At 37.0% G+C, this 13186-nt stretch overlaps 1 protein-coding gene across 19 annotated transcripts in view; it reads right to left on the bottom strand.

Annotated features, from left to right (window-relative positions):
* DLG2 (discs large MAGUK scaffold protein 2) overlaps positions 1 to 13186 on the bottom strand; it is a 1094951-nt gene that overhangs the window by 655729 nt on the left and 426036 nt on the right. For 11 of the 19 annotated variants that reach the window (XM_075416649.1, XM_075416588.1, XM_075416597.1 and 8 more), the window contains one exon: positions 10277 to 10357. The exons of the other annotated variants lie outside the window; for them this stretch is intronic. In XM_075416649.1, coding sequence (XP_075272764.1) covers positions 10277 to 10357 — 81 coding nt within the window. The remainder of the gene's footprint in view (positions 1 to 10276; positions 10358 to 13186) is intronic. 19 annotated transcript variants of the gene reach the window in all.

The following is a 13186-nucleotide window of genomic DNA, read 5'->3' as shown; positions in this document are numbered from 1 at the left end:
TCCAGTGTCTGCTTTTGAACTCCTTCTGTAAGTGAACACCTTCTCTTTTTACACTTGTTACAAAGGTTTAGAGCTTCACAAAAAGCAGAGTAAAACTGGATCTTGCACAAGTTCAGTTTCTCACTGGGTTCCCAGGAATAGCACTTGAAATCTGACAGTGAAACATCCCACAAAGCTACTTCTCTATCAACATTCTTTGGAGTAATTATTAGTTAAAAGCTATCAGTAGTTGGTTCTGTCTCAATATTTTTTTGTACCTCTTCTATCCTACTTCCCTTATTTATTTTTTTTTTCTCTGCTTTGCTTGGAAACTATTTGGGAGAAAGTCTGTCTTTTCATTCTGTGTTCCTATGACACTGTTGTCTTACACTCTAGTTCCCAGTTTTCACAACAGCTATAAAGATAACGGGGGGAAAGTTGTCTGAAAGGAGGAGTTGCTTTTGCACACATTCTTAGCACTGATTAATGAAAAGCTCCTCACCACTTGAAAAAAAGACTTATTTTTTTCATTTTCTGGCTTAGATTTTAAGATTTCACAAAAGGATTCATTTACCTGAGTGGTAAATGCAAGTTATATCAGAAACGATACTTCACCAAACTTTATTCCATTTCTTGTACTTTGTTGCATAAATAATGTCTAGAAGTTGCACCATCAGTGACACCACTATGATGTAAAATGTTTGTTGTGTGATTTTGCCAACAGGGACAGAATCACAGAATCACAGAATGGTAGGAGTTGGAAGGGACCTTTGTGGGTCATCTAGTCCAACCCCCCTGCCGAAGCAGGGTCACCTACAGCAGGCTGCCCAGGACCTTGTCCAGGCGGGTCTTGAGTATCTCCAGAGAAGGAGAATCCACAACCTCCCTGGGCAGCCTGTTCCAGGGCTCTGTCACCCTCAGAGGGAAGAAGTTCTGCCTCATGTTCAGACGGAACTTCCTTTGCTTCAGTTTTTGCCCATTGCCCCTTGTCCTGTCGCTGGGCACTACTGAAAAGAGCTTGGCCGCATCCTCCTGACACCCACCCTTCAGATAGTTGTAAGCATTTATTAGGTCCCCTCTCAGCCTTCTCGTCTTCAGGACATGGCAAGATAAGGTGAAGAGAAGGCAAACCCGAAGTGAAATGATCAAATACTTTGAAGTCACCAGGAAAAGCAGCTTAGCACTGTAGGACTGAAAATGAAACAAAGGAAAGAAAAAACTGAACATTAAGAGAAACAAAGGTGTGGCAAGGAAAGAGGGGTTGGGATTTTAAAATTTGGATGTCTACAATGTTTAGTTTTTAGTCTGTAATTTCACTCTTCAAAATCAATCCCTCATTAATTTCATGGAAAGTCACAGAATTATAGAAGTACAGCATTAGAATTTGGGCTGCAAGTGACCTGTATCATGTAGTCCAACTCCTCTTCAAAATAGAACTAGCTTCAAAGTTCATGCAAGTGGCTCAGGGCCTACATTATTTTAGAAATAATTTCAGGCCCTTAGTATTCTAGAAACCTTGAAAGGGAGCTTTGAAAATTGGGGATCCAAAACTTCCATGGAGTTTAACCTGAAGGAAAATTTAAGCTAAGAAAACAACTCTTTTGACAGAACTTCTAAGCAAAATGGAAGAAACTGGTCACTGTGAACTTAGTTCAATGACTTGAATTGCATATTTCTAAAGGAATGGAGGCCCTTAGAGGTCACTAGAAGGGGCAGAAACCCTTTGAATATGGGACAGAAATGAAGAATGAGCTGTATTTTGTTTGCATCTGTAAGGTTATAAATGTGTAAGTGGGAGAGGATTTATCTGTCAAAACAAAAAATGTAATTTTCAAAGACCTATGGACAAAGTGAGCTATAACTGTTCTTACATAAGAACACATTTCAATCCAATACTTGTGTAGGAAGATCTAAGTCAACTCATTCAATGATAATTAAAACCTGCAGCCGTATTGAAGACTTACATAGAAAAGCACCCATACATATTCTGTGTCTCAACAATATACTCTGCCTTGTAGATAAACAAACTACAGCAGAAGTATGATTTTCTAAATTCTCTGCATTTTCTCTGTTTGAATTAGACTATTGAACAACTTTTTTATTTTTACTAAATAGCGTTGGAATTAAAAGCGTGTTTGGCTCACAGTCAGGACACTGAACATTAACAGGTATCTTAATTGTCTGTGTTTTATGGGATTCAAGTGTTTCTTGATGTCTAAGATGGCTACAGATTTTAGCTACAGATTAAACTAAACTCAGACATTCTTCTTTTGTAGAGCAATCACTAACAATGTTTTTTGTAAGCAAGAATAATATTTTTTTTCCCCAACAAAATGAAAGTACTGTTTTTTTGTTATTAAGAGTTCGGGGCAAAAGGCACTGTAGAAAAAGGTCTCCCACGGTAGAAGCTGAGACCAGGCAGGTTTAGTTCGCTCGTTATTTTAACCTGCTTCTTTTTGTTCTATAAATTTCTCCGAATTGTCTACTAATTCCTATAACTCTTTTCAGCACTTCATTGAATAAAGGCTCTGAATAAAAATATGTTTTCAACTAGATTTAAACCAAACATGTTTTTTTCAGAGACATAATCACTTGATATTATGGAAAGTTCTACATTTCTCTATTGCACCAAGAAAGAAAAAAGTACAATTTGATATGAGTTTCCTTGAAACACAACTCTGTACTGCAAATATATAATTTTATCATGATTACTTTTACCCTGGAAATACTTTTTCAAATAACATATGAAAAGAATTTCACTTGTAGCTGTAAACCTCCTATAAAGAATTTATATAAACAATCAAAAGGCTTTGAGCTATCTACAGAAAGAGCATGTATTACCAATAAAATTGAAGACACTGTTTATACAGCTCATATTTCACATTTTCTTTGTGCATTTCTGAATTGGGGAAGATTTGTAAGTATGAAGCAAAGAGAATAAACATTTCCATCCCTTGGTTGCAGACTGAATAAATTAAAAAAATAAGTAGGACAGTTTAGTGAGGCAGCAGGCGTCAATATAAAATAAAAGCACATAGGACTACACTTCAAGATATAACATGCTTCTTTTTCAGAAAGATATTTCCATTGCAAGAACTATTTTACCTTAAACTGCAAGTTCAATTGTGACTAATTTCTGCATTTATGCTCAGACCTAAAAGAATTACTTCAATCATACTCAACAATCAGGGATATCTCAACTTTCTAACTTTAATAAATGCTAATATTTTAAACTATTTAGGCAGGATGTTGTCTCCAGCAGCAATAAAACCACTTATATTTCTTAAGGAAAATTACCCTTAGCTGCAAAATTTTGAAAAGATCTGAAAAGGTAATGAATTCAGATTAAGAGTTCAGGCTTCTGAAGTTTTCAGAAGCTGAATTTCTCAGCTCCTAACTGCTGTGTTATGGTGACTTCATGCAATAATTTAAAGATTGTTTAATAACCTGTGAGATTACAAAGATTTCCGCTTTTTTGATTCTTCAGCCTCAGAATCTCGGGTCAGTCTTTCAGAGTTGGGAAGCACTTGTAGCTCTCATGATAGCTAGCTGATTATCTAACCTAAGCTGACTTTATACCTAAGTAATCAAGTAATCCCAGATGTTTCAAGTAAGCAGGTTATAATGGAGCTAAGAGTGTTTTAGCCCCATCTAGAGTAAACCGATATTAAAAAAATAAATAAAAACTAAAACGTGTCTGTCATGAGGGAAAAAGAAGCCTCTCGAGGAAGTTAAGAACAGTCTGATATTATAACTTGACCACATAAGCTTCTCTATGTAAGAATGGGAAAGCAGAGGGTCTATAATTAAAGTCAGGCAAGTCTAAAGATTTATTGCCTAGGGATGAGAAATAAATTTCCTCTTCCTTAAAAAGGGCTGACTTCTTTACACTAATGTAAGCCATCTTTCATCCAAGTTACCAATATACATCTTGCTGTCTCCTTGAGGCAGATGGTATAGGGACCTCAGGCACAGGACACGGGAATGAAGGTGGTCTCCTCTGAGAGGAAATACGGAGTATATTCAGCAGTGCAGTGAGGTTAGGGTTTACTCCAGAAACCAGGGTTAACGGGTGGTCAGGACCACACATTTGCTCTCCAGGAGGCTATGGGAATTTAAGCTGACACAAACATTCAGCAATTTTGGCTTCGTTTCTCAAGAATGCAGGAAGTGTCTTCAGCAACTGCACAGCTACTCAGGTACCTCTTCAGCCCCTCAAAGCTTACATAGTTTTGTACAGAAGTGACTGTGAGACTGAAGCCACTGTCAGCTTGGAAAACAGTTATATCTAAGCTACCAGCCTCAATGGCAAATCTTTCCCTAATATGATTTAAAATAACTGAACTAAACCCACCTAGTTTTTAAAATTCATATAATGGAAATGACAACTGACCCAGCACCACAGACTACAATCATAATTAACAGGAGACTTTTCTGAAAAATGTCTGTGGTGCCTTGGGGAACAATGTGGGTCACAGCATCAATTAAAAGCAGAACAATCTCTTCATTGCCTCTGTAACATTTAACCCCAAATAATTTTGTTGCTGTAAATTAAACAACCCATGCTGCATTACAACACAGGAGTGAAAAAATGAAGAATAACTGGTTTAAAAACTCATTTCAAGCTCCAGCACTCACTTTACCCCATATAACATGGGCAAGCAATACGGAATATTGATGCTCCTACTGTTTTTCCTGCTTTGTTGAGCAAAACTGCTATCTGTGTATTCAGTTTTCTTTTACATTATCTGGTTAGGAACACTAGAGCTCTGCACGAAAGTATGTGAGAATTACTTAATTGAGGATTAAAAACAGCAGTTACCTTTGCTGCTGACTGCAAAGGAGAGGTAAGAGTCTAGGGTTCACTTTTGGTAACTGGAAGCTCTAGTGAACACTCTTCTGTGCAGGGAAGTGGAATATAGAAATAAATCATTTCAGGTAAAATATGTCCGCAGGGGCCACCACAGAGAGTTTACTTAATTACTTTTCTAATATTATAAGAAAAATCAATGATGACTGTTAACAGAAGAAAGGTCTTTGGTAATAAACCCTCTCAAACATTGTCTACCTTTGTAAGCGTTTGTTCATCTAGAAATGGTGGGAAATATCTTGGATTCATTTAAGCCTTTTGAAGTTTTATCATTTGCTTGAATGGGAGGAGAAGCAAATTCTTCTGCTCACCTTGTGAGGGTGGAAGGCTGACTACATAGCAGTGGTATGCTAGACTGCCTGAGCAATATCTGACAAAGTCCACAAGACACCACAAGGCAACATCAACTGACACCATAAGGAAAGAGAAAATAAATTTATAAAGTGCACCTCCAACTCTTCTACTACTAAGAAGTAATCATAAATAATGAAAAGGCACTGCAGGCAAAATTAGACTTCCTGATACCCATGAAATATTTTCAGCACAAAAATTCTTCGCAGAGAAATTAATGAGTTGATAATGCTATAGGAGTATCCAGAAAAGCTAAGTCATTTCTGAAAATTTGTTAAGGGAAAAAGCTAAATAGCCATGTTAGTCAACAAATACATCCCTGAGTACATAAAGGCAGTGGATGTCTATGTCAGAGAAATTCCACTTCAACACAATCAGGTTTTGAGACCCAAATTCTGTCCGTGCTCTCTACTGCATTTTTCACATTACAATAAGGAGTAAAGGATCTCAGTTCCCCTTTTCTGAGTTGAAAAGTTCAGATTATGCAAAGAATGTTAACTTCTGATCAGCCTTACGTTCACTGCTATAACATCTCAGTGTCAGTGTTAATGACTGAAATTCCACTGTTGAAGGCTTTCAGCAGATCCAGAAGCTTAAAATGGAGTGGCCAAGTTTCAGAGCGTTTATAAGCTGAGTGCAAAACAAGAGACAACAGACATAAACCACTGCTCAATGGTTCTCTGCAGGATTTGACCAAAGTCTTAGACCCCTCAGTACCTAGCCATTGAATTTTGTTTAGACATTACGACAGATTTTGCTGGTGAATGAAACAAAAACCATGAAAATGTTGGGGGTTTTTTAAAGTTCACCATTGAGCAATGAACCCTTCTGTCCTTGCCCAGCTGGAGAGGAGAGTCACTTTCTCCCATTGAATGCAGCAGGGTAAGCAGGATGGAAATAAGCAAAGAAAGGTGCAAGTTAAAGCAGGGAGCTAGAAAAGAAATGCTATAACGAGGTGTAGAGGAGTGACAAAACAAAGCTAATTTTCATTATACTTTATCCAGTGCACATACAATCTTGTAGACTAGGAGGCCTCAGCTTCTTCTTACGACTGAGTGTGGTAGAATGTTATTATACGAGAACATATAATGCACTGCTCTGAGAATATGTGTAATGGTTGTACAATAACGAATTTATTCCAAGTAAAACATACGGAAAATGTCTAAAGACTCTTCAGGCAATAAGATGCTTATCCAAGTCTCTCTTTTACAGATAGGAAAACAAATGCAAAGAGAATGAAGCAAGCTGCCCAAGATGACTCAAGAGACTAGTTGCAAAGCCAGGAACTGAAACTAAATATCTTAAGTCTAAAATCTCATTTTAAAGACCACCTGATTTTCAACCAGTTATACAAAAGATCACCAAGATGTCGATGGCAGACAGTGGCACAGCACTGAAACAATGTCAAACCCTCTCAATCAAACCTTGCTGTTTTAGTAAAAATTTAGCCACTCCAGAATACAAATCGATGAAGGAAAATTAATTCAGAAATCAGTGATCTTGGGAGGATTCAAGCTTCATCCTGCATGCATGTAGGCCAGGACATGGCTGTATTAAGGTCTTTATATTGATCTGGTGTATTATGGAGTTAAGAAAAAAAAGACAAAACCAGACATATCTCTAACAAAAGAACAATAAAGTGAACCTAAGGACCTCATAACATATCGTGACTTTTTTACTGTGGGAAATTAGTAACACAAGTGTTGATGACAGAATAAAGGTATCTGTTTTTATTGTGAGAAGCCTTTTCAGGTAAGTGGCCAACAACAATTCCTTCTACTGAAATTTCAAAAGGTAGCTGTACATCACAAGCCTTGTAGCTTCTACACAGATTTCGATTGATTCATGGTTGTGTTAAAATGCAAGCTGAAAATGTCAGGCCAAGGAAAACATAAAGTGAGAAAAATGGTGCTAGCCTCCATTCATCCATGGGAAGGAAGTGAAAAGGAGGTAAGTGCTCTCATTAGACCAAGTAATACGGCTCCACATTTCTTCATTTGAACTACTGGCTGGGGAAGAAGGTGATAAACTGCGTTAGTTACTTGAGTTGAATCTTCCTCAATTATATCATCTAATCCTACATTCCTGTGTTGAAGAAGGTTTTGCTGACTCTGCTGGAGCAGAGAACCGGCACGTAAAAGATGCAGGATTTAAGGCAGACAGTATCATTAGATCACTGAGGTTAGCTTGAAGTACTGCAGCTCTGAACGCTGACAACAATAACTTGTCTTACACGAAAGCATGCGTATCTATTTTGGAAAAACATCTAATCTGGAAACAATAATGAGATTGAGATCTGCCACTTCCCTTGAAAGTTTGTCCTATATTCTCACTGCTAAAAATGCCTGCCCAATATTCGTTTGCTTTCACCCTGATGCGTATTCTGCTTTTCTCTATTACTCTGAAGAACCTTCTTATTCTAAGTCTCCCACAGGAATACGCTGTCATTAAGTCATGTCTCTCTCTGGAAGAATTTTTCTCCACTCTAGTCTCCTTTCTCTCTCTTTATTATTTAATATCTTTCAAAAGTATAGACTCCAAAACTTGGCATGATATTTCCATAAACTCACTGCTGTTGCACACAGAGATAAAACTATCTCCTTATTCTTAACTTTTAGTCCTTTTTTTAGGATCCAAAGTTCATAGTATAAGCCCTCCTGAGTTGTCTGTTCTTGCCTCTGGAATCTTCTTAGTGTCAGTTCTTTCCACTGTAGGGGTCCCCCCTGTGTACGCATGGCTGGCATTGCTTCCTTCCAGCTGTGTAATACTTCTAAGTAATAATAATTTTGTTCGAGTGGCCCCTGTTTACCAGGCTAGACTGTAATTGGACTGCTTTAGCTGCCTGTTGTGTCATCTTTCTTTTTTTTTCTACTTTCTCAATCTTTGCATCATCCAAAAATTTTACAGTTCAAGAATTCATGCCACCTTCTACATGATTTATGATAATATTGAAATATGTTGTCCACATCCAATTCTAAATCATGGAAGACTACTCCTCAAAATTTCCATAGAAGAGTCATTTCTTGTTGATTCGTACTTTGAGATGTCAGCTAATTAGTCCTTAAGGAATATTATTTTGATAAAGTAAGCTGTTATTTATTTATACCAGATAAAAAGTAAAATTAAATCAAATGCCTTACAAAAGCCTAAACAACACCTAGGACCATTCATCAAGCAAATTCACATCCTGAAATGCAGTTTATCTAACATAATTTCTTTGTTTTAAAACTGTGCTGACTATCATTAATTTATTCCTACCATTGATTTATTCTTATGCTTCCTTTCTTAGCTAAATCCTCATTAATTTTTCTAACTTTTTTTTTCAGGGCTGACATACAGCTAACCTACTCTGTAGCATTATTTGAAAACAGAGATAAAAATAATAGCATGATACTCGTACTCCACCTCTCTAGAATTTAAAAAATTTTCCAACAGATCTTTTCAGCCTTTTTTTTTAAGGCTCTTAGGTGAAAGTTATCAAGTAATGAGCCTTCTGATTTACTTATTTTATCAGTGGCAGATGTTGTTTAACATGATTTTAAAGATTCAATGCTGTTTGCATAGTAGGGACACTGGATCTCCTACCACCATATGGGCTTGTTAAGGAGCAAACAGCATTTCCCTCCTACTGTGTGCCACTCAGTATGGAAGAGGTATCAGAATTTTTGTTCATCTTTGCATGAATAAATGGCACAATTAGTTAAACAGTGATTGACTAGTTTCACTTCTTTTTGACATTACAAAAAAACAGTGAAAATCAGTTATGTGCCTCCAAAATAATCCGAGAAATAAGCTTCATTAAACCCTTCTCAAAAACCTAGGAGGCAGAAATTGAGTATCCATATATATACTGTAAGCGTTCTTATCCATTATATTTGCCTCTGAATTCATTCTGGGTTGCCACCTTAAGCACCACGTATTTTTGGCCCTTATATTGAGGAAAATTGCCTAGACATCCTAAGCCATTATAAATTGATGTCAAGCTGGCAGAGAGCTGTGCAAGGGTCACTCAGAATTGTCATCTGCCCTATTTATCCCAGTGTCTTGTTAATTCTGAAATCAAAAGATAGCAATTTGGACATCAACAATATATCACTTTAGACCACTTTTACCAGAAATGTCCCATTAGTGTGCATTATCCTGATATCTTAAACTGCTGCCTTTTCCTCCTGAGATTGCAAAGGACCCAGCTGGCAAACAACCAAAATATCGAGTTTTTCACACATCTATTATCATAATGGCAGGAGGTCATACACTGAAAACTGAGAACACAAATGCAACATAAACTAAACTGAATATTTTGGTAACAGAAATTTATGGTGGTTAGTATTCTGGTGCAATAGAGTCACTGGCATTCCTGTTAGAGTTAGAGGGTTTTTTACTACTAGTTTCAATGAAAACTGCTCTATTGAAAAATCTCTTTGATAAAAAAAAAACTTCAACATTGCTTTTGTATGCCAGGCTTTTCAGGTCCATGGCAACAGCACTATTCAACATAAATAAACCTAATCTTCCTGTCCTACATCCTATCCAGGACAGTCCTGCCTGTTACTCCTCAAAGAATGATTATATTTCAGCGAGGCCACCAGACAATAAAAAGAAATTTCAAAAATAGAAAGGTGAAATTTTCCTGACCACATGAGATAGCTAAGGTCCAGACATTTATGTCTAAGTTACTTGGTCAGAAAGAGTGTCTAGACAATGGAACGAGACAATAATTTTCAGAGCACGATCCACCTCCACCTAGAGGAGACAACCAAAACAGGTTAGAAGAACTGTGTTCAGGAAGAGCCTCTCCATTGACTACCATGGCAATATTCTTGACTTCTGAAGAAGTCAAAAGTCAGGTGAGGCCAAATTGTTTTCAGTTTGATCGGTATGTATCTGAGGCTTCTTATGTGCCACAGCATTTTGGCAATTATTGAAGCATTCACATAAATATTTTTTTAACTCGGAACAGGTGCTTTTGAGTCTAGGGAAGCATTGATGAGAAAAATTGGCAAAACTATGAAGCAGCAATCCAGAAACTATTTCCTTTCCTCGCTTATTTCTCGTAACTAAATTCACTACTCTCACCTGTGCATTAGTCCATTCCATTTCAGGAAAAGGTCCCAGCTGAAGGCCTCTACCTGTGGGATTTTCTTCCTCTTGGCCTTTCTGGAAGTACATAGAGACATCTACTCAGGACATGTTCCAAACTCAGATTTTTCATTGTGTTTGCATACGGTGCTTAATTGGGTGGCTTTTCTTCCCAGATTTTTGGGGGGGCTAGGGGGCTAATTTTCCCTATATTTGCTTTAGGAATTAATCTGGCATGCTATCTATTCCCTTCAAGCTGTAAATTGGTGTTAATACATGTTGAATTGCCCAGAGGCTTTTTAACAAAAGTGAAATGGCATTATATTATATAATATTCAAAATGTGAGTGCATATTATTGATTATAAATATCTATGGAATAGCCATTTATCCTTTCAGGGAGAACAAGCAAGGGATATATATTTTACATGAATTAACGCTGTAGTATTACATTTCAGTTTATTTTTAGTATGCAATATCTACCAATCTCAAGTAATTATTAGCAAATCAAGTAAAAAGGCTATAAGGAATAAATAAACACTCTTTTGACAGTCCACCTCTTTCTAGCTAAAATTAGAAAAAAACCCTGTTTCTTCTAAATTCTAAAACCCACTCTTATTATCACGATGAATTTGTGAAGTTTTAACAGTAGGAGACTATACATTAGCTTTTAACGAACATCAGGCTTCACTTTTGTGAAATGGAAAATCTGCAATGAATTCAGGCTCCTGCCTAGGTGTGAGTCAATGCCATTGTAGAAAACACATGAGTACTTAACAAACAACAAAAACATGGAAGAGACCTGTCAGTAAAAGAGAGACTTATGCTGCAACAACTGCAGTCATTGTTAGTAGCAAAACTGCCATGTCTGTAGCTATGCATCCGATAGTTTTTCTTTACACAATGTTTAATACCTAACATACTGAAAAGCATTTTTAGAAAGTCCATATTGTTTTTTAAGCTTATTTAATGTTTATCCTCACCTTATAGACATTGCTTTAGAGACTTTTTGATTCTATATTACTAAAGAGTATTTTATAAAGTACTAAACCTTACTATTTAAAAGCAAAAAGGACAAAAAATAACGTTTTCACTCTCACCTGCAAGATTATGTCTTTTTTACCAGCAAACATAAACCCACTAGGCTAACAAGTCATCCAGGGAAGTCTTGAAACCCTGCTGATATAAAGAATGCCTACCAATTGTCAAAAACCTGAGTATAATATTTTTTAATGTTAAGTATAGTCTAAGGAAAAGGGACTTCTAGCTCCACTTTAAAGTATTGCTGCTGACATACAACAGTATTCTTAAGAACTGAGGTTTATACTGATGCTTTCAAACTTTGGGCATTTAGATGTGTCAGCTAGGAGCAGTGTCCTTTGAGACACGGGAAACTCCTGAGAATGGTTCAGAGCTTAAACACACCGAGTCACTCTTTGAAGGATGCATTCCCACCTCAGTGAAGTGGGATGAATTGAGGTTTGAATATTCAGTCGAGCTCATATGGAAAGGACAGAAAAATCTCGAGTAACTTCTTTTGCATTGCAACGAGTGGCTGTGGATTTCCACACATCAGAGGCAAGCCTACCAGGAGCAACTGGGAGGCATTTAATGGAAAAGTCCACCAGGGCTGATGAATTTTGACCACAGCAAGCTTCTGCAAGTGTGTAGCTTAGTTTGTGGATTTGATTCTAGAGACTTTTGAAAAGAAACGTGTGGCTTCATAAACACTGACAGAAGAAATGATCACAGAGCAGTAAGCACTGCTCTGCTGGAAGAAACGTCAAATGCAAAAATACAGACTAAGGAGCATCCGTGTGGAGACCATTAACTAAGGAGGAGCTAAGAGTGAAGTTCTATTGCAAAATAGCCTTCCTTCAAAATACAAATGATTGCTGTGCATAAGAACATGAGTTACAATTATTGTGCTGTAATCACTGATGATGAGAAACCAGCAGAACCATATCATTTTGGGGCCACCGCGTTTTAAGATAGGTACTGAACAAAACAAAGGAAATCTACAGGAGAAGAAGAAGAGTGAGGAGGGATTCAGAAATCATAACCTAGGGAAGACTGAAAACAGGATATTGTATGGAGCTGATGACCAGTTCTCTCCACTGAGGACAGAATCCAGAGAAATCATCCTAAATTTGGTGTTGTGAAAAAAGTCCCTAACTGGCTAGGGTGCTGAAACATTGAAACAAAAACTTTCCAGTCCTACATGCTATGACTCCATAGCTTTGGGAAGTTTATTCCCTATTAATTTCTGCCATTTTAATTGGGAACCAGATGATTAATAGCCAGCTAACAGCAAAAGGCACATCCTTCTCTACTAATTTAAAAATATATATGTATATATTTGCTTTCAGACTAAGATTGTATGAATGGCACTAAGTGGTTATACAGTGCAGAAATATAATTCTCTTTGTAAAAATAGATTTTGAATAAAGTCTACTCAAACCAAAGTGAGGCAGCATTTATGACCAGCATTCTTTAAAAGCATCATATTATATGGTACAAATGTGACAACCCTAAAGGTGAGATTGATTTTCCCAGCTAGGGGTGTCTTGTGTCATTACATGCACTAAGGTATCATTTTTTCTCCAGCTGCTGCTTCGGAAGGGTATGGGTTTCCCTTTGTCACTCCTGTCAGCCACATGCACATCTCACATCTTGCAGGACATCTAAAATAGCATTAGATGCCTATCTCAGACAACTGAATCTCACCCCAAAAAGTCTTCTTTGTTTGTTTGTTTTTAAGCAGGTCTTCTTTTTGCTAACAGACACTGTCATCGACACTAGTTATTATTGAGTATAAATACATGCTTTAAACATAAATGTTTGGGTTTTATTGTATAGAAAACCTAAATTTCCTACTCTTCAATTTAAATAAAAATGGATCAAGTTTC

Source organism: Opisthocomus hoazin, chromosome 1 (assembly GCF_030867145.1).
Source record: "Opisthocomus hoazin isolate bOpiHoa1 chromosome 1, bOpiHoa1.hap1, whole genome shotgun sequence".
Classification (NCBI taxonomy): Eukaryota; Metazoa; Chordata; class Aves; order Opisthocomiformes; family Opisthocomidae; genus Opisthocomus; species Opisthocomus hoazin.
The sequence above is the reverse complement of the archived record's forward strand: the minus strand, read 5'-3'. Positions and strand labels throughout refer to the sequence as shown.